Here is a 27459-nt window from a genome sequence, read left to right as displayed (position 1 = left end):
GCGGGTCCAAAGCGCACCGCGGCGGGGGAGAGCGAACACCGCACGCGAGGAGACCTCGACTCCTCTCCCCTGGAGTCTCTGCGCTTGGGCAGCTGCCAGGGGTTCCCGGGGTGGCCATCCCGGCGGGAGTCCTCCCCAAGGCTGAGTTAGCGGAGCTGCCACCTTGTCCCTTCCACATCCTGTTGCCCCTCTGGGACCACCCTCCCCTTTCACAAGGCAGCAGGACAAGCCCGCACGGGCACACACACTCGCAGCCTCCACTGTCCCTGGCTGGGACACAGCAGCGAGGCTGTGGGGCTGCGCCTGGTCCTACGGCTGACGCTGGGCACCGGCGGGCCACCACCCGGACCTTCGGGAACAGGGGTACCGGCAGCCCTGCCACCACAGCCAGGCCACGCCGTCTGCCGTCCACTCCTGGTCCTCCAGCAAGGCCCTCAGCAGAGGAACGAGGACCCGGCCGGCATCGGCCCTGCCCTCGCCACAGGGCCACAGGGTCGCCCCTGCACCAGGGCTCAACCTCCCCAGCTGCGATCAGGAGCCGGCTGCTACCGGGGGCAGGCTCTGGGTGTGTCTGGGTTGGGGGGCGGTGCACACGCATGTCAACACACGGGAAGCACAGTGCCCCACACAGAGTGAGGACCCGAAACACAGCAAGTGTGCAGTTATTTGGATACACTGCCTCCCCTGGCTCTGTTTCACCAGTACCTGATTCTGCCACCTGGTGAAAAAACACCCTTCTTGGGCGTGCCCCAGTTTTGTGTCCATCAGCTGTCCCCCTACGCCCGCAGCCCCTGGGCTCCAGCTGACACAGTCCTGGTGGCCCCTTCTCCCTGGGCCACCAGCTTCCCCTCCCCCAGTCGACCCCCCTAATTTCCTCCCCATCCCCACATCCCTGCACCTCCCCACTGCTGCGTGGCCTTTTTCCGCTCCCCTGGTTCCAGCCCTGCCAGAGGCTTTGCACAGAGGGAAAGCTGGGGGCCTCCTCCTGGCCTTCTCAGCCCTCCAGACCTGCCCCTCGCTGCCCTGCCGGCCTCCCTCCTCCCCTCCCCTCCCCTCCCCTCCCCTACCAGGCCCTGTCCATCCCCGAAGCCCCATCCCAGGGCAAGACCTCTGCACCCCTGGCCCCTCCCTGGGAAGCTCCAGCCTTTACCCCACACCTCTGTTTTTCTCTCCACTGCGCCTACTACCTTCGGCCGGTTCCTGGAGTGCTGACTGCGTGCATCTGTCTGTCTGTCTGTCCCCGACACTCAACGTCAGCTCCTGAGCGCAGGGACCCTGGGGTCTGTTCCTGGTACACCCCCAGCACCTACAGCAACAGCAGGTGCTCTACAAACACTGGCCGAATGAAGAACTACGTGGGCACCTGACGTCAACCACCTCCGACGTCACAAGGACCCTGCAGGGGAGTCCCAACTCCCCCGTGATGGCTGATGAGACAGGAGGCTGAGTCACCTATCACACTGGCTCCCAGGCTGCACTGCCTCCCCTTCCTGCCATCAGGGCCCCTTGCAGGCAGGGCTGTCCTCCAGCCCCGGGCCCTGAAGGGGCACCGAACTCAAACCCTTGCTTCCTGAGTGAACAACTTCATATCACCCTCCCCCCCCCGAAAAAAACCCTCTCCTCCCCATAGCCGTCTCCCGGCACACTCTCCGTCTTAAAGCCCAGCCCGGGTGCTCACGGGGTAACTGGACCGTGACCTTGCACCTGGCCTCACTCCCTCTGTGCTCGTGTCTGAATGTCCGGCACCAGGGCTGCGTGTCACACACGGACGACCTCAGAGCCCGGCTGCCACCAGGCGGTCACTCGGCAGGCCTTGGGCTGCACATGTTTAGCCGATGGCCAACTCACACGCCGGTTCAGACACACGTGGTCACAACGAAAGCCTCCAAGTGTCATTTTCTTGGGCTTCAAAGCAGGCAGCCTTTGCACAAGTAAATATTGAGTCAATGCTAAGAGCAGAGTGAGCTGTTAAGTTCTATTTGCTACTCTCACCCCTATAAGGGAGCACAAGCTGAGCAAAGAAGAACAGCGCTCTGACAGGCGGAGCGACATTCTGCAGGTAGAACTGCTTCTGCGGGCAGGCGCTGCTCACGTCAGTGATTTTCTTCTTCAACATTAGCAAATATTTGCCACTTGCATCTTTCACGTAATGTGAAGATAATACATCCCACTGTCTTCCGGAGCTATCTTAACTGCCTTATAAAAACAGGCAATTTGCCGGCTGTGTTTTCTCTTGCCACTAAATACAAATCCAGTAATTCACTTTGAAAGCTTTGGTTTTCTCTCTTTGGTGTTAGAGTTGATACTCACATAGAATTCTAAAGAAAGAAAAAAAACCATAATCCCACAACCGAACAAAAGAATCTGATTTTCTTTTAACCTTTCAATCTATCCATATGTACTCACTTTCCCACAAGCCTTGAAAGCTTCATTTTTTTTTTTTTTTTTTTTGCATTACGCGGGCCTCTCACTGCTGTGACCTCTCCCGTTGCGGAGCACAGGCTCCAGACACGCAGGCTCAGCGGCCATGGCTCACGGGCCCAGCCGCTCCGCAGCACGTGGGATCCTCCCAGACCGGGGCACGAACCCACGTCCCCTGCATCGGCTGGCGGACTCTCAACCACTGCGCCACCAGGGAAGCCCGAAAGCTTTATTTTTAAGTACGATTTTATTTTCAGAAGTTACTCCAATGACAAAGTCCACTAGAAGATTCTAACTGGGGGCTCAGAACCTGACCCAGAACTGCCGTTCCCATCAGGCAATCTTGTTTTCACGAGCTATCTCCTTGCCACCTACCATTAGAAGCTGCTGAATGTAACCAAGAAAATATCTGTAAAGTGGCCACATGCCAATGTTATAAAAATCAAGTAGAGAATAAACAGGCCAGTGCAAATGAAAATAATCAGAAGAGGTAAAACAATTAATCTTTTCTGAGTGTTTATTGAGTGCTGGCCACTCTCCCCAAAACTTCACATGTATCAATATTATCAGCAAAATCCGTACAGTTCCCCCCACTATCCGAAAGTAGAGTGTTTCTATGAAATCTTACATAAGCTGAAATGGCGTGAAATGAAGACGCAATTTTTGCTTTTCACTTTTTTTCATGAAAGCAAAAACCCCCTCCGGGTTGCCTTCCGTTAGGGAAACAGGTATTGAGTAGGGCTTCCGTGAAAGCGAGGCGGTGTAAAGCGGGGGGCACCTGTGCTGCCACCGCTGTACCTGCAGGTGAACGTGCAGGCTGAGGCCTGGAGGCTACGAGGCTCGCTCCAGGGCACGTGCAGAGGAAGCCCCGCAGGCAGCTGCCCCGGGAGCCCTGCCCTCGCTGCCCACGCACAGCACTCCGCTCCTCACGCACGGTCCCCTTCCCTCGGGCTCGGAGCATGAGACTTCCACGCACCGAGGCCCCCAAGCTCTCCCTCCCCGAGCTCCCCACGGCCAGGGATGCTCCAGGAATGTCAGGTCAGGGTGAGGAACAGGTGTTCTTCTTCTGTCGGAAGAATAGCTCTTGCGTCTGTAATGAGAGCAAGTCAGGAAAACCCTAAGGGCCCCTCGGGAGGGGCAGCGAATAACCGGCGTGGCGGCCGCAGACAGACGGGCTCACTGCCGACCCCACACAGGGGCCACAGCCTCTCCCTAGTACTATCGGGAAATACATGGTTAAATTTAAAAGGTGAGCAGAACAGCGTTACCATTCGTATGGAGAGGAAAGAAAAAAATATATGTAACGACACACAGACCCAAGTACCTCTCTACACATCACCTCTGAATCACCAAAGGAACAAGAGTAACTTTTTGGGGGGAAGAACTGGCAGACACCCCCTGAAGCAGGGATCAGAGCTGGCTTCATCGACCTCAGGACAAACCAGCACCCTGCCCTCCTGCTACGACGACCAAGAAGGCAAATCAATTAAGTGCTGTTCCTACCAAAAACAGCCGGCCCAAATCTCACCAGGGGAACGTGAAACAAGGCACTCCGAAGGGCCTACGCTCTTCCAAGACCACAAGGCGAGGCCGGAGCATCACTCCAGCTAACAAGACGAGAGACGTGGCAACCGAACGCCACGCGTGATCCTGCAGTGGGTTCTGGACGAGGAAGAAAGGTATCAGGGGTGCTACTGGGACAAGCGTCAAGATGTGAACGTGGGCCGTGCGTTAGAGAGCAGTGCCGCGTGGATGTTTAATTTCCTGACTTTGACAGCGATATCATGACAACATCGAGAGGGTGTCTTTGTTCTTAGGAAGTAATGAAGTCTCGCGGGGCAGATGGCTCAAACGGTTCAGGAACAGCATGTCTGCACGTAAGCGCACACACACACACAGAATGCAATGGGGCAAAACGTAAACAACCGGTGAATCTGGGCAAGGAGCGTACGGGGGCGCTCGTGCTGTTCTTGCAACTTTTCTGTAAATCTGAAATCACATCGAAATCAAAAGTTTAACACAACATGTGCGCGGACCATCTCTGGAAGATGACACCTGGAACCGGGCAAAGGGGGAGAGGCGAGCTGGGGAAGGGAAAGGGCTCATCTTCCCTCTGCACCTACTGAAGACAGCCGGCCCAAATTTCTGTGCCGTGCGACTCTGCAGGCAAAAACTGAACAAACCTAAGAAGAAAACACCCACGGTGAGAACGGCACCCGGGCTGCAGCAGCACCTTCCGAGCTGCAGGATCTTTCCAAGGACGCCCTCCTCCGGCCTCACGAACCAGGCCCGCGGCTTCGGCTTCCGCAGGCTCGTCCTGGGCCGCGGCCGCCTCCCTCCGCGGGCCTCACGCGCCACCTGCTGGCCACGCGGGGCACTGCCCGCCGTGGCGCCCAGCCCGCGGAGCGCAACCATGAGGGACTACAGCCACCTCCACCCTCCCGAAAGCTCCGGCATCGGGCAGAACGCCCAGTGCAGAGTGGCACTCAACAGGGATGAGATCCATAAATAGAAGAACACAGATCTGAGTGGAATTCCAGCAGGACTTGAAAGCAAGCACGCCTCAGCCTGGCTGCAGAGCGTCCAAGCGGGTATCATGACCCATGAGAACCACGCCTGTGACTGTCCTGTCCCCTGCTGGCCCCTCCACCCAAGACCTGTCTTGCCCCCTGCCCCCTGCAGTGCTCACACTCTACGCAGACCCACTGGGCCCCTGCAGGAAGGTGCAAAGTCAGCCACCGTCAGGACGTCCGTCACCGGCCCGGATCGCCGGCCCCACGACCACTATGAAGGACAAGGACGTCCACCTGGCCGGCCCCGCAGAGCTCCCCAAGGCAGTGCTAAGAAGCCAGAAGAGTGCAACTGGGCATTAAGGAAAACAGATCAGAAAATGCTGATCGAATTGCAGAGGAAGCACATTAATAAACACGTCGACAGTAAACTTTCAGGACAAACGGCTCTCGTCTTAGTGACCTACTGGCATGAAACACAACAGATCAACCTCTCACCAGGTGAATTACACGGGGAGCAAGTGCGTTAAATGGCAGCAGACTGGCCTTCAGAGCTGCACCCCCTTTAGAAACGAGGCACAGCCGGCGTGGCCTCGCCCACAGGGGACTCACCGAGGTCTGTGTTGGGGCCAGCGAGGAGCTGTTTGAACTTGTCCAGCCGGGAGGCCTCTCTTTCACTTAAGGCTGAGCTGCTGAGGGTACTGGGCTCGGGCACCCCACCCAGTGCCACGGTCGCCGAGTGCGGGAGAGACTGGGATCTCTGCAGAGGGACGGCATCACTGGCGCTTCCTGCAGAGGGAGGGGGAGAGAACAGAGGTGAGGCTCCGGACACACCCACATCCACGCCCACCACTAAGGAGGCCTCACACATGCCTCGCTGCTCTCCCTCCGTGGATCTGCCATCACCGAGCAGCGAGGACCTGGTTTCTTGAGGGATAAAATGAACCTAGCTCACACCCATGGAGCGTGCCGGCCCTCCTGGTGGAGGGGTGTTCCCCAGTGAAACAGACGCACCCCACGAAAAGCAAGACACTGACAACCACACAACCGTAGACCAGGTCTGTCAGGGCTGCCAACGGTCTGGGCCTGCCTGGGTGACGCGCCCCGAGGATCTGCTGGTGTAGGGCAGGGGGGAGGATGCCTGCACGGGTCACCCGGGCCTGGCATGGAGGGAAGCCACCAAGGCACACGTGAAGGGAGCATGAAGCCCATGAAGGTGCTGAGGACTGTCTGAACGTCCCAGGTCTCCCCGAGCCCCAGGAGGGAGGTCAGGCAAGGACCGTCACCCAGAGAAAGGAGAAGAAGCTAGATCCCCCACTGCAGGTGGAGACGAGGGGCCACCAGAGTGCAAGCTTGCCCAGCCCTCACCCAGGCACCACTGACCTGAGACAGACTGAAGGGCTGCCCACAAGGACCCACAAGAGGGCCTGAAGTGACTGCGCGGCACCCAGCACCCAGGACTGGGGACAGGCAAAGGAAAGAGCAGAGGGCCCTCAGGTCACCTGACAAAGAGCCTCCAGGGACCAGCACGGGACCCACAAGCAAGAGGCCCTGAAAGGCTGTAGACCCCCGGGCCCAGATTGCATTGAGCAATCGCATCTTCCAAAACTGAAATTTAAAGTAATGGGCTTCCCTGGTGGCGCAGTATTTAAGAATCCACCTGCCAATGCAGGGGACACGGGTTCAAGCCCTGGTCCAGGAAGGTCCCACATGCCGCAGAGCAACTAAGCCCGTGCACCACAACTACTGAGCCTGCGTGCCACAACTACTGAGCCTGCAAGCCAAAACTACTGAGCCTACGTGCTACAACTGCTGAAGCCCAAGCACCTAGAGCCCGTGCTCCGCAACAAGAGAAGACACCACAATGAGAAGCCCGCGTACCGCAACAAAGAGTAGCCCCCGTTCGCCACAGCTAGAGAAAGCCCACGTGCAGCAATGAAGACCCAACGCAGCCAAAAATTAATTTACTTAAAAAAAAAAAAAAAAACGGGGCTTCCCTGGTGGCGCAGTGGTTGAGAATCTGCCTGCTAATGCAGGGGACACGGGTTCGAGCCCTGGTCTGGGAAGATCCCACATGCCGCGGAGCAACTAGGCCTGTGAGCCACAACTACTGAGCCTGTACGTCTGGAGCCTGTGCTCCGCAACAAAAGAGGCCGCGATAGTGAGAGGCCCGTGCACCGCGATGAAGAGTGGCCCCCGCTTGCCACAACTAGAGAAAGCCCTCGCACAGAAACGAAGATCCAACACGCAAAAATAAATTAATTAATTAATTTAAAAAAAAAAAAAGTACAGTAAAAGCTAAGCTCCGGGAAATGGGGCAAGGAGCAAACAACGTGCAGCGAACATGCTAACGCTGGCCTCCGGCAGCAGCTGTCAGAAGGGAGCTGCCGTGCTTTACAGCAAACACACGGGCAAGGCTCCCAAGGGGGCCCGCAGGGCACCAAGGAGCACGATGGCCCAGGCCTCCAGGCAGAGTCTGGCCCAGTTACACTTCCAGGAAAGCCTGCAAACGTGGCGCAGCACTGAGAGCACCTCCCGCTTCGGGGCTCTGCGAGGACAGGCTGGAGTGGTGAGGGGAAGGCAGAGGTGGCGGGACTCAGAGCTCCCCTCCCTCCCGGGGACCTGCTCTTCCCAGTGGTCCTCGTGAGTCTGCAGGAGGCGCCGCAGCAGGGGCGGGGCCCGCGGCAGCGCGGAGCAAACGTGCTGGCTTTAATCTATCTGCGATCGCAGAGATGCTCCGTGTGACTTTATTCAGACCCTAATGGCCCCACTTGCCCCTGAGCCCCATTCGAAGGTGGGGCTGGTGGGATCTGGAAGGTAAAGCAAGAGCAGCGGCCCCCAAGGAAACAGTCTACAGCCAGGCCTCTCATCACCGCGAGTGGAAAACACGTCAACGCCCCGCCTCCAGGGCCCCCGGGAGTGTGATTTAACCGCCACCCATTGGTGTCCATACGAGACCCGCTCGCGGCTGGGTCACGGTCAGCTATGGGGACAGCCCTCGCCTGGCCGATGCCCGCTGAGCCCTTCCCAGCCAATGACACGCTTTGCCATTAACCCAGTGGTACCCGAAATCAAGCAAAGTGCCTCTGACTTCAGGTACAAAGGCAACAGATGTCTCAGACATTCATTAAGAAACAGACAGCCAGAAGGTGAAGTGAAGGCCCGGGGAAGCCAGCCTACGAGCCCACACTCCACCACCACTGAGCTTTGAGGCCGCCATCTCCCCAGGACTGAAGGGCAAAGCCGACGGCAGCAGGGAGGCCCTGCGGACACCGCACAGGGTGACATCTGCTCCCCGTGGGGGCTCACGATTGGGACGGGCAGTGGCACAAACGCTGGCAGAGACACAGCCACACTCTAACTGCACCATGCCCCGCGGTGGAACGTTCCAGGACATTCAGAATTCCAAAGCGCTGCTCACAGGAGCAGTAAAGTCAAATGGACCTCAAAGGTCTCTCACCCGAGGCAGAGGCCCCGGCCCGGGCAGCGCATCCCTGTGCGGGGACGGGCGTGGCTGCCACGCCCCATGGGCAGCAGGCCCTGAGGACAGCTCGGGTTACATCACCAGCATCTCCGTAACTGCCCAGGACACCCAGGAAGAACAAAGAGGACCTGGACGTGGTCCCGCCTCTGCGGCTCGCAGGGTCGCAGCATCAGCTGCAGAGCCCACAGCAGGAGGAACTCGGTGCCTGGGGACGCCTGCCCGGCTCGGGCACACAGGAGGTGGTCAGAGTGCCCGTCACGAGTCACAGGAACGTTCCATCAACCTGTGCAAGCCCTAACTGGATGTCCTTCCATATTTAAGCTCTAATACTTCAAAGTTCACCCTATTTTAAAGAAAAATGGTTCACGTTCCAATACAAAAACGGATCAAATGAAATAATTCACACCTAAGAAGACTGTAACATTTTAGCAGTTAATTTCTGGAAAGCGTTTTTGAAAACTAGACCTAAGTATGAAACCTAATTCTGCAACTACCAGCAGGTAACCTTAGGCTACGGTGATGATCTCACTTTCTTATCTGTAAGCACGGGGCGAGCACCCTAACCCCCAGGAGACCCTGGGGAGAGGGATTAGAGGGTGTGCAGCTGCACTGCTGGCCCCCCTGCCCCCAGACCCCCACAATCACCCCCTCACCTCCTTAACACTGCTGCCTCCCCTGGGAGGGTGCCCTGACTGCCCGATTTAGGACCACAGCCCAGACCCCACCCTGCTCTGGGGACCGCTTCCCACCTCCGTTCTGACCCCTGGCACCTGCCACCTTTTAGCCCTCGTGCCTCCTCACACATCGTGTGTAGGCTGCTGTCTGTCCCCCTCGCCAGAATGGACACTCCACGGGGCAAGGACTTCCATTCAGCTTGTCCCCTGGGGCAGCCCGAGCCCAGAGGACAGTGTCTCACCCATCGCAGATGCTCATTTAACAACTGCGCTGTTTTCTATCTCAGCCCCTCCCACACAAGACGAGCAGAAGTGAGGAAGGCGGTGCCAGGCATGTGGATACGAGATGCAGACGTGAGCTTACCCTGGCGGAGTTTAGGGGCGGAGCAGAGACCCACCCCTACAGACCCTGAGCCCACGCCTCTGTGTCCTGCAGGGAATCGTCAGAAGTGGCCGAGGGAGGTCCAGCCCCGGAACGTGCAGCTGGCCCGGCCCCTGGCCTGGAAACACCCCCGGGAGCAGCCAGGGCGTCCTGACAAGGGCAGGGTCCCCCAAGCAGCCCACGAAAGCTCCCAGCCGTCCACTCCATCTGCAGGGGAGACGCACTCGGCCAGGAGGACCAGAGAAAGTGCGCTGCCTCTGCTGCCCAGAAGGCCCGCTGCCACTCGGGTCTAGGAGCCCCAGGGCGGGGACCCTTGCTGTATGGGAGGATGGGGCCCTCCCCACCCCGGTGAGCAGCCTCCAGCCCCGCTTTCTGGAGATGGGCCCCATCTCTGCAGCCCTCCCCTCCCACCTGCGGGACAGGACGTGTGGCTCTCGCTGACAGACTTCACCAGCCGGAGGTCACCACTCGGGACCAAAGGAGGCTCCACCGAAGGCTTTGGCTTCTGCTCGGGCCCCAGAGCCCCCGGCGGCTTGTGGCACCCCTGCCGCTGGCTGTGGTTGCGCAGGACCCGGTTGGCCGTCTCCATGACGACCGCGGTGTTCAGGCTCTCGGCCGCCATGGCCAGGAGCTCGTCGTCATCCTCGCCGGCATCCCAGGCGTCGCTGGTGTTGCGCTCAAACTCCTGGAAGGTGCTGCCTCGCTTGGCCTTCAGCGGCGTGGCCGGCGCCTTGGGTGTGGCCCTGAGCAAGCTGCAAAGCAAAGGCAGCTTTTACTTGCGCCTCGGGGGGTGAGCGTGGTCGCCCGAGACCGGTCAGAGAGCAGAGCCCAGGCGGAAAGGCACACAGCGAGCCGAGAGTGAAGTGAGAAAGCAAACACGAGGCAGAGACATCCAGAATGAGACAAAGCTCACAGGATGCAGGACAGGGAAGGAGGAGAGGTCTTCTGGGAGAGTCACGCTGAGCGTTCGCCCCACAGACCAACGCACAAGGACACACAGCACTGCCCAGCGACAGTGCCCAGCCCTGCCCCACAAACACTCTCGGCCCGACACCTTGGCAGACCTCCCACGGCAGCAGCTGGCGGTGGGGGTCAGGAGAGACTGTTCGCGGGACACAGGCCCTTGGCAGGTGGATCTGGACACGGGACAACTTCAAGGATGCCCACAGCACGACGACACACAACACTGGCCCCACCGAGTGTCGGGAGCTCATCCGACACGTGTGGTCCTCCAGGGCCACCCCTGCCCCACACCCGCCCCTGCTGGAGGAGCCCAGACACGGGCAAGCAAGCTGCAGGCGGTGGGCAGAGAGCAGGGACAGTCAATTACCCCTTATCAGCTACGTGGTTTGCAAAAGATTTCTCTTGCAGGTTTTCTACTTTTTTGATGGTGTGTCCTTTGAAGCACAAAAGGTTTTAATTTTGATGACGTCCAATTTATCCTTTTGCTGTTGTTGCTTTTGGTGTGTTCTCCCGATCTAAGCTCACAAAGACTTGCCAGCCCCGCCCTGGCCCACGGGCAGCCCGAGACCCCGCACAGGCTGCCCACCTTGGGCCATGGCTTCCACGTCTGCCCTCCTCCGAGGATGGGCTATGCAAGGCCAGCAGCGCCTCACACAAAGCAACTGCTTGATGTGTGTTGGCTGAGTGAAAGGCCACTTTCCTCCCCCTCAGAATTCCAAGGAGCTGGGGGGTCGCCACAGCCCCTCAAAACCTGGCCTGAGATGAGAACAGCCTTGCGAGATCTGAGGCGTCACTTACGTGCCATGTAACAGTGGATCAAATGGGGGGTGCTGGGCGCCATACACATGCTGGATGCTATTCAGAAAGAAAGGAAAACAAATTAGCTTCTCCTCGGCTTTCCCAGGAGCCCCCCACTGACTCAGGAAGAAGGCCAGCTCCTCAAACCCACGCCCGAGGGAGCAACTCCGGCCACCGCAGGGTCCCGAGGGCGTGTCTGGAAGGAATGAATAGCACCGTGCAAGCCCACGACCCGCACACAAGCAGGGCATTCAGCCTCCCTGCGAACGGGCCTCACTGAGGGACCCACAGCCCCAAGGGCGTCAGCACAGAGCCTCGGGCATCGACTAGGGGAGCTGGGGAGGCTCCCCACAGCCTCTGCCCTCGGACTAAAACACGGACCACGAAACGCCCGTTGGGAAGTTCTCCTCTGGTACCATTCTGTCTAAAGATGGAATACAGAATTACAGAGAAGAGAAATATAATTTTGCTAAAAGACTTCATGGTTTCACTATAAAGTCTGTGTTCATCAGAGTATATCTGGAAAAGAGACGGAAACAGAGTAACTTGCCGGCACACTCGTCAGTGGAGCGACCCCACCCACGCCCCCCCCTTCCTCCTCTCGACGCCCAGCCAGGGGCGGCCGCGGGACCCGGGGCCGGTCAGAAAGAGACAAAGGAGAAACGCTTAGCTGGCACACCCCTGGCCCTTAGCTTTCCCCTTCTACTGGCCCGGAACACACATATGAGGCCGAGAGGTGTCTCAGCCATCCTGCCCCCGAGAGAAATAAACACGAGTTAAAACTAAAGCCTCCCTGGAAGAAGGGCAGTGGGGTGGGGGCTGGCGGCGGAGATGGGGAGAGCGCGGGTCTCCAGCAGGTTTGAGAGCTGCCAGCCCAACCTTGGACCTCGGACTTCATGGCATGAAATAAACAAGCCCGTTTGTTGACGCCATGGGCACTCAGAGTCCTAACTGATGCGGTCCACGTGGAACAGACAGCCACTGTTACACTGAGGCAGAGCCTTGCAGGGTGCATGTATGTAAAGACAAACACAGACACTCAGGTGCTTAGTAGAGAGATGAAGTCTTCTTAGCTTTTTAAAACAGAATGAATGAAATCCTACCTTGTTTACTTAGTCATGTGTCACAACTATTTCCCCATATTACTGTTCTTCAATTTACTTAAATACATTTATTTACTTTATGGTTATACATACATTATGCGATAACACACGAAAAATATATGCAGCTCATACACATTTAAAAACATAATACTGAGGGCACATGGGACTTTCCCATACCTTTCTCTGCAACTCCCATAAATCTATAATTATTTTCAAGTTTTGTAAGTTTTTTACAAATCTTAACAATGAGTACCACCTCCCTGGACAATCTCCCCTCTAATTTCACACTGTCCCACCATATGGTTACAGGGTAATTGGTTTAACCAGTGTTGACCGTGAGATATTTAACTTGTTTAAAATTGTGTGTGATTATAAAAGCAGCAATAAACTTCTCTGGGGACAGTACTTTCACACAAATATAACTTCTAAAGGATAAAGTCCCAGAGAAGGAAGGCCTGGGACATAAAGGATGCACGTATAAACGGCTGACCCCTGAACAACGCGGTGTGTGGGGGCACCGACCCGCCGCACAGTCGAAAATCTGAGCGTTTCCTCCAGTCGGCCCTCCGGTTGCTCCTACCTGCAGTTCTGTGCGCACAGCTTCAGCCCACCCAGATGGTGCAGGGCTGTAGTATTTACTCCTGAAAAACACCCACTCGTAAGCTGACCCACGCAGTTCAAACCCGTGTTATTCAAGGGCCCACAGTAGGGACCATGAATCATTGCTATTTGATGGGAGAAAAGGGGTCTCAGTGCTGCTTCTGCACCTTCTCGATGATTGCGGAGGTTGAGCGATCTTGAAACGTATTTTGTTCATCTGTGCTGCTTCTTGTTGTAAAATGCCTGTTTGGACCCTTTGTCCATTTTTCTAAGGGGCTGTTCACCCTTTTCTCACTGATTTGTAAAAACCTCTCTGTAAACAAAGGATTCCTTTGTCACTGAGGCAGTGAGGTGGGCAGAATAAGGGCCCCAAAAACGTCACCTCCCAAGCCCAGCACCTGTGAACGTGTCACCTCACACTGTCATAGGGAAGAACCTTTGTATTCTATTACAAGTTCATCGCTAAAGGGATGTTGCCTATAAGCTTAAATTATACATAGTGGCCCATCTCTGGGAACCCTGCCTCCCTGGTAATGAGCCGTTAAGCTAAAATACCTTTGTTTAGCTCACAGGAAACCTCCTGACCAGGCCCACCTGTGAATGACTGCAGGGAGGAAGAAATGAACACATCCCCTCTGGGGGCTGATGGGAACCAGGAAATGCTTGACTTTACCCCCTCCCCTTTTCGTATAAAAGGAGCCTGAATTCTAAGTCAGGCAAGATGGGTCTTTGCGGCACGAGCCCATCATCTTCTTGGTCTGCTGGCTTTCTGAATCAAGTCGTTATTCCCTGTCCCAACAACTCGCCTCTCGATTATCGGCCTGTCACACAGCGAGCAGTACGAGCTTGAACTCGGTGACAGATTTGGGGGAGCCATCTAGGAGCCCTGCTGCTCGTGGCCAGCCGCCCCAGTCGGGGAACTTCCGGGTAAGGCCCTAGAAGCTGGCGGGACCACTTACCCTGAGGATCTGCCCTCCAGAGTTCCCTGAAACGACACCGGCTACCCCAGCGCTTGGCAGCTGGATCAAGGAATCGACATTCTGGGGGCCGACGGGCTCCATACAGTAGGGTTACGTCGCTCCGGTGTGCACAGCCAGAAACTTTATTTCCTCTCCGTTTGGGGCTTTTTCACTGGACTAAGCCAGTTTGTTTTGCATTTGAGTGGAGCACCCTGTCGGAGAGTGGGAAGAGCTGTTGGACTCCTACCCGATTTGTGAACCGGCTCGTTGGTTTCTTTGGGTGCTAGCACTTGTGTGTGCCCTTTGTGTTTTGTCTTGAAAAGGGAGTAATGTCTCAACTATCCCCAAAGAAAGTCCTCTGAGGTGCATTTTGGATAAGGGATCTGAATACAGCTCTGAAGCATGCGTGAGTGGAAGATGATATTGTAACAACGTGTGGCCACAGTACCTGTTAGGATCTCCACAGGGGGTTTAGAAAGGGTTCTCTTGGGACCCTGTGCACCCTGTACTGCTACTCTTGCTGTGTTTATTACGCCGTTTATGGTCTCCTGTGTCCTTGGTATATGTAAAACCCCACGACCAAACTTGAGGGTTTATTTAGGATTTTGTTTGTTCTTTTGGTTTTTTTGTTTCATTTTGTTTGGTACTGTTTCTCCACTAACAGCCAAATCAGTTTTGTGATACTTAAAACTTTTACTGATATTAAATGGAGGAAAGGAACAGGAAAAAAAACCCGTCCTTGTCCAAGAGTGGGACATTCGAGGAAAAGGAGAAAGGTTCCACTTGGTTCCTAAAATCACCAAAAGCTACAAACAAACAGAAGTGTCTTTTCCATAAATACTAGTAAAAAGGGTTTAGCTATAGTAGACAGGTGACCTTGATTTGTCCCATTTGCCAGAAACCCAATTTGAATCGAACCTCTTCTATAACTGATGGGTTTTACATTGTTGTACCTGATTCACGGCTAAAATTTTCGAATGGGAACTATGAGGTCCCTGTGTTTGTGTTTGCACACGTTTTATAGATGTGTGGCACTGCCAGAATTAATCCGTAAAAGAGCTCTATTTAATTGGCTTAAAGGAAATTAAGTGCTTATAAATACTCAAATATAAAAGAAACTGGCCAGAATGAGTTTCAGGTTCACGTGATCTAGGAAATACTCAGTATTAACATCTGGTGTTAAGGTTAGCTTAAGCTTGTTGGTTTGATACAGATATGACTTTAGAGTCATCACCACTAAGTAGAATACTTTCATTGTACCTGGGTTTACTAGAAATCAAATAAGACCCTATCCCTGTTATAAAGTTTGTCAGCAAGAAAAATAACAGTGTGACGAAGATTTTAAGTAAGTAAGATAGAGGTAAATGAAGTAGAGAGTTCTGGGTAAACTCTGCAGGAATAATGTTCTGGGAATGTCTGTCTGGAATAGTCTCTCCAGATTTCTGTAACTCGAAACTAAACTAAGTTCTAAGATAAGATTGAACTTAATTAAAATCTCAGAGGTAAAGTGGTACAAGACCTGAATTTGGTTCTCTAAGAGGACAACATTTTCTTAGAATATTGAACTGCTTTTGGTAAAAGAATGAGTTTAAGTGATCTGTATTTGCCATTGAGATCTTTTATTATCACTGGTTTAAAACGCTTTGACATTTTTGACAAACTTCCCAAAAATCAAGTTCTAAGTGGGGTTCATTTGACCTCTGGCTAACTTTTGGATTTTCCGGAGGGTCCCTGGAACACCTCAAATTACTTGTTTTCTGTCCGTCTCAGAGAGAGGAATATTGAACTCATTGGGCTTATGTGGTGTGTTGAATTGCAGGAGAGGCACTGTCAGATGAGTGATGATAAACTTCTTAGATCGTATCACATGGGTAAATGCATATATTCTAGAAATTATACGGAACTCCTAAAATTCTGGTATATCCTGGTAGAGATAACAGTCATAATTATAGAAATCATCTTAAATTGTTTGCCACAGCAGTAATCAGGTTTTTGTTCAACTGCACTGCAGTCCCAGTTGGTTGATGCCAAAGCAAAAAGGCATCCTTTTAATGGTTAGATGATCAATTGCTATCTATGGTTTTAAGTGGCTCTTGAGCGACTCTATAGCTGTTTTGTGGAAAAAAGCAGCGAAGAATGACGGAATCCTTTCTGTGCAAGCATTGGTACTGTTATCAGGGAAAATAAGGAAGGGAGTGAGAACGAGCACACACGCCTTCAAACCTTCACTCCTCTGGCTGAGCTGGCGTCCCAGCCACTCTGGCCGTTCTGCCAATATATCCACCCCGTCCACTACCTCCCGTTCCCGACACTGGGGCTCAGGACCTCCCCTCCTTCTAGGGATCAATTAGAAAAGCCTGTGTTAGCTTCTGGGGCACAGGGACTTGGTCTGGTATCGCCATCTAAGACCCGACAGGGCACCCAGTTTGGGCCAGGAGCCACTTCCGGGACATCATGGCTATTTCCCCTATGCCATTACCTCATAGGGGGACTAAATGCAAATGACCAGCTGGCTGGGTTTCTCAGACTTCTTTAACTGGGTACAGGGAGGATCCTCTGCACCTGAAGCCCACCTGGCAGCGCCCACAGCCGAGCCAAGGGGGACCCCAGTGAGGGAGGAAGGCCCCGTTTTGGCAGGGCTCTGAAAGGGAAACCAAAGCTAAAGAGTTTGAACAACATGCAAGAAGCTCAGCAGAACAAATGAAGCCCTCTGAATTTCCGGAGAGGATTTATCAGGCCTACAGGCGTCATACTAATGCAGATCCCGAGGTCCCTGGAAATATCAGAATGGTGAATTTTACATTTCGGAGCAAAGCGCTTCAGATATCAGGACAAAGTTGCAGAAATGAGGTGGTGAATTTGGAATGAACCCTTCTCGGTTGGTAGATGTTGCTTTTGAAGTGTTCAACAGGGAACAACGACAGAAGAAAGAAGACGCAAGACGACACGCCACTTCTCTGGCAGTGGCGCTGGATTCCCGGAAGGAGGGGTGAGCCCTCACTGGGGAAAGAACAGCGTGCTGTGAGGACGAGGAACGCTGGAAAACAGAAAACAGTCAGAGCAGGAGCCCCTTGCCCGGTAGAAAGACAGGGACGCTCGAAGAGGCCCAGGGGCTCCCCTGGACTTGAGGCGCCTAACTCCCCACAGGAGCCCCGGGGAAAACCGACAGTGGGAAGTGAGCTGGTTGTCTTTCTGACAGTCCTCACCCTGAAGTTTTTCACCAAAACGCCTTGACATCAGAGTCCAGAACACACACTTTTTTTTTTTTTTTTTTTTTTGCCGCAGCGCATAGCTCGTGGGATCTTAGTTCTCCAACAAGGGATCGAATCCGGGCCCGCGGCAGTGGAAGCGCAGTCCTAACCACTGGACCGCCAGGGAATTCCCCCAGAACACGCCTTACGCTTACAGATGGAGTTCATGAAAATCCCAGAAAAGGAGACAGAGCTCTTTCCCCCAAGGTCTTTAAAAATAACCCAGAGCCTGCTGTCAGACCTCCCCAGATGGGGACTCAACACAGAGGAACCTGCCCCACCGAGGACTGAAAGACAGACTCTCCTCAAATGCCTTAAACTGCAAGAAGTTTCAGACAAGCTGGTAGTGTTTGTGTGGACGCTCTTTCAGGATGCATGGAAACATATGCCACCTGGACAGAAGATCTCTGATGTGGGTAAAGCCCTCCGCAGGGAAATTATCCCCTGATCTGGATGACGGCATTAAAACAACATTCATCCTGGAGACCATAATCAACAGGAAAAACCAAGAAAACGAATCATACATTAAAAAGGAACGTCGCTAAAACATGTCGCGAGACACTGAACTTGGGATAAGACCTTGCCAGTTGCGCTGCTACGGATCAGTGGCTCCCAGAAGCAGGCTTAAATTAAGCCCCTTTAGAATACTGTATGGCAGGCCATTGCAGGTGTGTGCCCAGGCGGGAGGATCTATAAATGCTAAAGACCTAGCGGTGGCCAATCACATTAAAACTTTGGGCGCTATTTATTCATGAGTTTACCTCCAACAGTCCTGGCCATCCAACCGAAGTAGACGGGAATTCCATCTCCATTGCCCATTGGAGAAGGGGCAACCAATTTGTTTAATTGGGTCCAAATAAATATCACCGGAATTTAGTATATGTACTGGGAACTGGAACCAAAACCCCAAGTTCAGTTACGAATTAGACAACAAAGTGCTAAGAGGTTTCGTCGGGTTCAACTAGTTGTAGATAAAAAGGACTAACTAAAAATTCTAAGGGATGTTCATCACCTCCGTTCAGCAGAAAGGTCTTCATTCCTTTTCCCACAAGACGGTTGAATGGATGCTGACAGTGGGGAATAGTAATTAACATACAAGAACCTTTTTATATTCTATCACAAGTCCATCACTAAAGGGATGTTGCCTATAAGCTTAAATTATACATGGTGGCCCATCTCTGGGAACCCTGCCTCCCAGGTAATGAGCGTTAAGCTAAAATACCTCTGTTTAGCACACAGGAAACCTCCTGCCCAGGCCCACCTGTGAATGACTGCAGGGAGGAAGAAATGAACACATCCCCTCTGGGGGCTGACGGGAACCAGGAAGTGTTTCACTTTACCCCCTCCCCTTTCCGTATAAAAGGAGCCTGAGTTCTAACTCAGGCAAGCTGGCTCTTTGGGGCACGAGCCCACCATCCTCTTGGTCTGCTGGCTTTCTGAATAAAGTCGCTACTCCCTGTCCCAACAACTTTTCTGTCGATAACTGGCCTGTTGTGCAGCGGGCAGTACCAGCTTAGACTCGGTAACAACACAGCAGAGGGGGCTTTTTAGATGTGACTAAGGGCACACAACTTGGGAGAGCATACTGCGTTATTCAGGTGGGTTCAATCTAATCACAAGTCCTTAAGTGGAAAACCTCCCCGGCTGTGGTCTGGGGGCAGATCATGACCATGCAGGAAGGCTCAGAGCGAGGCTGCACAGCTGGCTTTGAGGATGCAGAAAGGGGGCCATAGTCAAGGCAGCCTTGAGAAGCTAGAGAGGTAAGGAGATGGTTTCTCCCCTAGAGACTCCAGAAAGCCCTGCCGACACCTTGGTTTTAGCCCAGTGAGACCTGTGTGCAGACTTCTGACCTCCAGAACTGTAAGATAATAAATGTGTTATTAGCCAGGAGGTTTGTGGTAATTTGTTTCAGCAGCAATGGAAAACTAATACAGGTAGCAAATCTGTTTTCCTGGTATGTGGGAGGCTTAAAGGTTTATGTTAAGTCATCACACTTTTATCCTTTACGGAGGGTTCTGCTTTGAGGACTATACTTGGAAAAGCCCACCCCCTACTGCCCTAGTCCATTCAGGGTGCTATAATAAAAAATACCATGCACTGAGCAGCTTCTAAACAAAGTCTCATGGTCGTGCAGGCTGGGAAGTCCAAGATCAAGGCATCTGCACTTTCAGTGTCTGGGGAGAACTCCCTTCCTGGTGTGCAGACAGACATCTTCTCCCTATATCCTCACATGGCAGAATGGGTGAAAGAGCCCTCTGGGGTCTCTCTTGTAAGGACACTAACCTCATTCACGAGGGTTCCACCCTCATGACATAATCACCTCCCAAAGGCCCCACTTCCTAACACCATCACGTTGGGGGTTAGGATCTCAACATACGAATTTGGGGGCACACGAACATTCAGTCCATAACACCTAAGGCTGCATAAATATGAGTGTGTTTCATATTTCTGTGGTTTCATTTTTTACCCCCGTGTTTTCAGTCGCCTAGAATTTATTTTATTTCGCTATATACTACTTAGTAGGAAACTTCTTTAAAAGGTAACCTATTCCAATTTATTAAACAACCTACCCTTTCCCCCACAGGTTTGAGGATATCATCTTTACTAATACACTAAATTATTATATATAGGTCATTTTTTTCAGTTTCCTATGCAGTTTCTATTCAGTTTTCCATTCCTGTGCCTGCAGCACATTTAAATCAGGTAAAAGGCTCTTTTTTACATCCTAAAACGTCTCGGCAAAATTTAACAAACATTTGACAATGCCACTTTGTGATGGGCATCATGATGGGTGCTGGGCAGGCACAGATGAGCACGCCATAGTCCAAACTCTTAAGGACCTTGCAGTTTACTTATGATAGCAAAAAACGAACCAGCATTATAATGCTCCATGAGAATTCCTACAATAACATGCCACAAGGGTACATAAAGCCAGTCTTACGGAAAAGGAAGGTTCCTCGAGGAAAAATTCCTTAAACTGAGACCTATGAAAAGAAGAGGAAGAGTGAGGTAGACAGAACGTTCCAAGCAAAGAGAACAACACAGTAAGACCCTGACGGCGCGGGAGAGGGTGAAACGGTTGGGAAATGAAAGCCACAGCTGGTGGCCTGTCACTAGAGAGCGCAGAAGGCGAGTGCCAGGGCAGACCTTGCCTCGAGGTCCTGGGACACCAGAGTGCAGAGGGGCCTGAGGACCCCAGTCCAGCCCTCACTCCACAGAGGACGGGAGGGGCTCTCAAGAGGCCTGTCTTTGCCGTGATCCGAAAGCAAGGCAGTGACCCTCCACTTGCCCCGCGAGGACACCTCTGCGGTGGGCAAGGCCCACAGGGAGGTCACGTCGGGCCTGGAGGGGCCCTGGAGGAGGAGCTTCTGCCAAAGGCAAGAAACACACAGGAAGGGGGAGGGACAACACCATGCCCACCCCACTGTGCGCCAACCGCTCAGCTCCAGCCTTTCCCAACAGCCTCCGAGTCTGCTCCAGACTCCTGTTTGCTCTTCAGCATGAGATACAGCAGACGATAAAACAGAGCATAACAGCCGTGTGAACAGATTCAGCATCATTCCAAACTCAGCGTGTCTGTTCCTCTTATCCTCACGACCCAGCAGGCAGATGGCTATCCCCACCGTACAGATGGAGAAACTGAGGGACAGAAAGCTTAAGTGGCCTGCCCAAGGTCACACCCAGCTAGCAGGTTGCAAGGCCAGCTTAATAGCACCTAGAACATAAATACCCACACAAACACCACAGCGTCACTTTAGCTCCATCCAAAACCCTATCATTTGGGGGCTTCCCTGGCGGTCCCTGGTTAGGGCTTGGTGCTTTCGCTGTGGGGTCCAGGTTCGATCCCTGCTCTGGGAACTAAGCCCCTGCGAGCCTCGCTGCACGGCCGGAAAAACAAAAACCCTATCACTTTGTCATACAATAGATTTGAAACCCTCCCCAATTCTACTGTCCTATGAGGTAACTACCAACCTGAATCTGACACTTAAAATTCTCACACAAGTGTTTATACCTTTACTGCAGACTTGTGCATCTCTAGGCAACCTATGATATTATTCTGCATGTTTGTAAAGATTAAGTTAAGATTATTTTATAATATACACAACTTTATGTATTTTTGCAGCTTTATTTTCTCTCAAGATGGTTTTTTTGTGTGTCAGTGTTAACACATGTAGCTCCAGTTTTGTTGTCCTGTGAGGTTTCATTTTGTGTGTGAAGGGGGGTGTTTTAGCAGTAAACCAACTTTTCAAAAGAATTTTTACAGAGAAACACAGGACAGGCAGAAGCAGAGCTGTTCTGGTAAAGGGGAGAAAAGCAGGAGCCCATCCACTTCCCAACTCATTCTGAGGCCAGAATCACCCTGATACCAAAAGCAGACAAGTACATCACAAAAGAAAACTACAGGGAATCCCTGGTCAGGGAACTAGGATCCCGCAAGCTGTGCGGCCAAAAAAAAGAAAAAGCTACAGACCGGTATCTCCTATAAGTAAACGCACAAAACTCCTCAACAAAATACTAGCACACCAAATCCAACAACATTAAAAAAGGATTGTACATGATGACCAAGCAGGATTTATCCAAGGAGCGCAAGGCTGGCTTAAAACCTGAAAATCCCAATAGGAAAAAGGACAAAGCCACACAATAATTTCAATAGTCACAGAAAAAGCACCTGACAAAACTCAACACCCCTTCATGATAAAGATGCTCAACAAACTAGTAATAGAAGGAAATGTCCTCATCCTGATAAAAGACATCTACAAAAAACCCATATCTAACATCATACCTAAGGCGAATGACTGAATGTTTTCCCCCTAAGGTCAGGAACAAGACAAGGATGTCCACTCTCCCCACTTTTGTTCAATATTGTACTCGAGGTCTTAGGGCAACTAGGCAAGAATGAGAATAAAAGGCATCCAGATTAGAAACGAAGAAGTAAAACTAACAAGATAATATAATCTTATATACAGAAAATACTAAAGAATTCACTAAAAAAGTAGTGAAACTAAACAACAAATTCAGCAAGGCCTCAACATACAAGACGAACATACAACTATTAATTGCATTTCTATACATTCGCAATGAACAATCCAAAAACGAAATTAAAAAAACAACTCCACTTATTATAACATCAAAAAGAATGAAATGTTTAGGAACAGATTAACAAAAGATGTATAAAACTTATACTCTGAAAACTAAAAACTACTATTGAAAGAATTTAAAGAAAACCTCAATCAATGGAAAAATACCCATGTTTGTATTAAAAGACGTAATATTGTTAAGCCTACAGCACTCTCTAAATTCACTACAGACTCAACGCATCCCTATCAAAATACCAGGCAGCTTCTACGTAGAAATTGATAAGATGACCCTGAAATTCACATGGAAACTCAAGAGACCCAGAATGACCAGGTTAAAACACTCTTGAAAAAGAACGAAGTTGGAGGACTCACTCCTCCAGATTTCAAAACTTACTAAAAGATTCAGTAATCAAGTCAGTATGGTACTGGCATAAGGATAAACATAGAGATCAGTGGAATAGAACTGAGAGTGCAGACTCCGCACATTTACAGTCAATTGATTTTTTTTTTTTTTAATGGTGCCAAGACCCTTCACTGGAGAAAGAACTGTCTTTCCACAGATGGTGCTGGGACAACTAGATAACCACATGCGAAGAAAAAAGTTGCACCCTAGGTGGATAGGTAAACAAAATGTGGTATACCCATAAAATGGAAGATTACTCAGCTATAAAATGAAATGCTGATACACGCTACAACACAAAGGACCTTGAAAACATTATGCTGAGTACAGGAAGCCAGTCACCAAAAAGTCCCCACATTATCATATGACTGCATTTATATGAAATGTCTCTAATGGACAAATCATACTATAGAGACACAAAGATTAGTGGTTTCCCGGGGTGACCACTAATGAGTACAGGGTTTCTTTCTGAGATGATAAACATGTTCTAAAATTGCCTGTGGTGAGAGTTATACAACTTTTTGAATACAATATAATATCATTGAATTTTACACTTTAAATGAGTGAATGGTGGCGTATGTGAATTAAAATAGGTGAATTATGATATGTGAATCTCAATAAAGATGTAACTTTTTTAAAAGGCAATACAGCTTCCACTTGGTTCTCCTGGCCACCATGCTGTGAGGAAGCCCACACCAGCCACGTGGAGGGCCCGTACATGTGGGCACCACAACTAATAGCGCTGGCGGGGGTCCCGGGTGACGGCCTGCGCCCAACTGCTAGACACGTGAGGGACTCAGGCTGCAGCCTTCAAGACTTCCCAGTGACACCCAGGAGCTTTCTTTTCTTTTTTCCTTTCTTTTGGCCAAAAAAAAAAAAAAGTATCAGCCTGCCTAGGTCAAGCACCACCCATCTGTCGTGGTCCCTTTCCTGAAATTTCCATGGATGCCTCCCTGACCTTGGTAGAAAGTTTCCAGTTTTAAGAATCCAAAGGCCTGGGTTCAAGTCCCAATAAGAGCGTTAACCAAGTAATTGTTCCGAGCTTTACCTTCCTCATCCCAGAAATGGAAATAAGAATGTGTATGAAATGAGATAACCATATAATAGCAGTGTGAGTACTGCAGTGACCTACAGACAGTATTTACCAATACTATCAATCTATCTTTCCTCGAACATTTGCATTCTTCCATTATGCGCAAATGTATTCAATACGGCTCCAAACCAGCAGGCGGTCTGGCCTACAACCCACCATTTGCATGTCATTTTCACCAAAGTCTGCAGCATTATCACATACTGCAGGCCTTGCCCTCCCAGGACAGCAGGAAACGCATTAATTCTTCATGGGCAAACCACTTGTGTTTACTGAGCAGAAAATGTTCCAACCAAGTTCAAGCTCAGACTAAAAGGAACCTCATTTTATCTTATTAAAATTACATTTTTATTCGGTTTTGCACAGGGAAAGAGGAAAACAGGCTTCAACTAAAGCCCTTTTTAAAGAATAAGTGGCAACTAATACACATACCTCCTTTCAAATAATGAAATCTTTCCTTAAAAAATATATTAACCAATAAACTTTTTTAGAAATTGTACCGCTTTAAAACACTACAGTAATTCACTGAACCCTAATGATTCCTTCTAAAAAGCAGATCCAGGTGACATAGTTCCACTGCCAGCTACACACCCTGGAAAAACAGTTACACAGGTACACAAGGAGACAGGTTCAGCAATGTTCATAATACCACAAAGAGAAAAAATGTTAAGAAAAATCTAAAAAAAGAAAAATCTAGATGTCCATTATCAACTGAATAATGAATAAACAAACTAGAACATATGCATATAATGGAATACCAACCACAGCAAACAGGAAGGAACTTCAGCCACCAGATTCAAGATGGGGAAAGTTCATTAACATAATAGTGAAACGTTGAATACACACAGTACGACACCACCACTTACAGGAAGTTTTTTAAATGCAAAAATGAGACAATATATCATTTTTGGGTACATACATGAGTGGTCAAAAATCCTACTGCATGCAGGGTAACCGCAAAATTCAGAACTGTGACGATCAGGGGAAGTGAGAGTAAAGAGCTGGGCCCAGGAAAAGAACACAACAGCATCAACTGTGGACGTGGTCTACATTCCCTGTATTCATCTGTATGCCTTCCTGAAAGTCTGAAATGTGTTCCAGTGTTTCAAACAGATGGCTCTGGCTCTGAGAGGGGAGGTGTTTGCAGGCACAGCCATTCAGAGGGTCAGGGAATGCAGTGCCTGGAGCGCTCCTCGAAGACACGTTTCTCTAAGTCTCCTCCGACCCCATTCTTCCTACACTGTACACAGAAATCTTTCAAAAAGAAGGCTCACCGTCATTAGCCACCACAGAAATGCAAATCAAAATCACAACTAGAGGGACTTCCCTGGCAGTCCAGTGGTTAAGACTCTGCACTTCCACTGCAGGGGGCAGGGGTTCGATCCCTGGTCAAGAACTAAGATCCTGCATGCCGCAAGCCGTGACCAAAAAATTAAAAAAAAAGAAAAACATCACAATTAGGCACCACTTCACAGCCAGGAGGGGGGCAAAAATTTAAAGATAATATGTGTTGGCGAGGATGCAGAGAAACTGAAACCCTCACACGCTGTGGATGGGAGTGGAAATAGGTGCAGCCGCTCTGGACAACAGCCTGGCAGGTCTTCAAAAGGTCCAACATTGACCACATGACCCTGCGATTCCGCTTCTAGGTACACACCCAAGAGAAATGGAAACATGTCTATACAAAAAACTTGTACTGTATTATTCATAACAGCCAAAATGTGGAAAGAGTCCAAATGTCCATCAACTGATGAATGGATAAATCAAATGTGCCTATCCATACGAAGGAACATTCATTATTAGGTCATAAAAAGAGACGCTCCAACATGGGTGACCCTTGAAAACGTCACAGTCAGTCAAAGAAGCTAGTCACAAAAGACCACACATATAATTCAATTTACATGACACATCCAGAACAGGCAGATCTATAGAAACGAAAGGTACGTCAGCAGTTGTCAGGGGCTGGAACGAGGGAAGGGGAGTCACTGCTGATGAGTTCTGGGCCTCTCTCTGTGGTGATGGTGGTACAGCTGGGTGAACACACTAAAAACACTGAATTGTACACTTTAAGTGGGTGAAATGTATGTTACATAAATGATAGCTCTACAAAGGAAGGAAGGAGGGAGGGAGGGAGGGAGGAGGGAGGAGGGAGGGGGGAGGGGGGCGGGGGGCGGGGGGGGGGGGAGGGGGGAGGGAGGGAGGAGGGAGGAGGGAGGGAGGAGGGAGGAGGGAGGGCGAGCTAGGGAGAAGTGAGGATGGGGAAGGACCAGACCAGTCCCTCCTGGCCCAGGTGCCGGGGAGCAGGTGCGCATGAGGGGAAGGCTCAGGGTGCAAAAGCACGCCTTCAGCACCCGTCGCCCAGACGACCAACATCACTCGATGAACCTTTAAACAGGTCCAAGTCCACCCCTCCCGCCCCGGATAACAGAGTCTGCACTGCTACCGTCACAGAACATTTCAGTATACTTCATGTGGAAAGGACGGAAATTTTTATCATCCTCCAAAATAAGAAAATGAAACTTAAGAAAGACTAATTTGGGCTTCCCTGGTGGCGCAGTGGTTGAGGGTCCGCCTGCTGATGCAGGGGACACGGGTTTGTGCCCCGGTCCGGGAAGATCCCACATGCCACGGAGCGGCTGGGCCCGTGAGCCATGGCCGCTGAGCCTGCGCGTCCGGAGCCTGTGCCCCACAGCGGGAGAGGCCACAGCAGTGAGAGGCCCACGTACCGCAAAAAAAAAAAAAAGAAAGAAAGACTAATTTGTTACCAGTAGGCAAGGCAGGGACCATGAGCCGTGTCCTCTGGGTCCAACTGGTACATATCCTGATGACCACGTGCCTGAGCAGCCGGGAAGGACTGTCAGATGGAAGAAGAGTGACTGAGAACTAACAAGGCATCACAGGCTCCAACACTGCGATGTAACAGAGGCTCCCAGCTCGGTGAGAGGGTTGGGTCCAGACAAAGGACAGCACAGGACGGGTCAGGAAGGAAGGCAGAGAGACGCCCACAGTGTGCCCCGAAGTGGCCCCCAACTAGAAGCGCCTCCCACGAGAGCCCTGAGTTCCTATAAAGGTCACCTCTTCTGCAGAAGGCACAGAAAACGCCCCCATTGGTAAGGGAAAGAAAGATGACAAAAGAACGGGCAAAGCTAAGGTTTAAAGAGAGAACCGGGAAGAGCGCTCCTAGAGGACGGGGCCCCAACATGAAGACAGGCTGGAAACACTGGGCAGTTGCAGGGACGCCCAAAAGAGAGAGATGGGCCCCGGGGACCAACGCCATCTCTTCAGGGTTCTATCCAGGCTGCCTTTACAACACCAGTCAGGAAAGCTTTTTGGTTTTGGTCGTGCCACGCGGCACGCGGGATCTTACTTCCCCAACCAGGGATCAAACCCATGCCTCCTGCAGTGGATAATCACTGGACTGCCAGGGAAGTCCCCAGGAATGCTTTTTTTTTTTTTTTTTTTTTTAATTTATATTTGGCTGCGTTGTGTCTTCGTTGCTGTGTGCGGGCTTTCTCTAGTTGCGGCGAACGGGCGCTACTCTTCCTTGTAGTGCACAGGCTTCTCATTGCGTGGCTTCTCTTGTTGCAGAGCATGGGCTCTAGGCGCGTGGGCTTCAACAGTTGTGGCACACAGGCTCAGTAGTTGTGGCTCACGGGCTCTAGAGCACAGACTCAGTAGTTGTGGCGCACGGGCTTAGTTGCTCCGCAGCATGTGGGATCTTCCCGGACCAGGGCTCGAACCCGTGT

The 27459-nt window shown here is 51.4% G+C and overlaps 1 protein-coding gene across 1 annotated transcript in view; it reads right to left on the bottom strand.

The window, feature by feature from the left end:
* Positions 1 to 27459, bottom strand: part of TBC1D22A (TBC1 domain family member 22A) — a 313594-nt gene that overhangs the window by 273461 nt on the left and 12674 nt on the right. The window contains exons 2-4 of the mRNA XM_027108023.1: positions 11233 to 11289; positions 9883 to 10223; positions 5544 to 5720 (exon numbers count right to left, since the gene is read on the bottom strand). Of these exons, the coding sequence (XP_026963824.1) occupies positions 5544 to 5720; positions 9883 to 10223; positions 11233 to 11289 (575 nt within the window). The remainder of the gene's footprint in view (positions 1 to 5543; positions 5721 to 9882; positions 10224 to 11232; positions 11290 to 27459) is intronic.

This window comes from Aethalodelphis obliquidens, unplaced genomic scaffold, assembly GCF_003676395.1.
Source record: "Aethalodelphis obliquidens isolate GAN/ISIS:26980383/991018 unplaced genomic scaffold, ASM367639v1 scaffold8, whole genome shotgun sequence".
NCBI lineage: Eukaryota > Metazoa > Chordata > Mammalia > Artiodactyla > Delphinidae > Aethalodelphis > Aethalodelphis obliquidens.
Note: the sequence above shows the minus strand (reverse complement) of the source record. Positions and strands in the feature narration are given on the sequence as shown.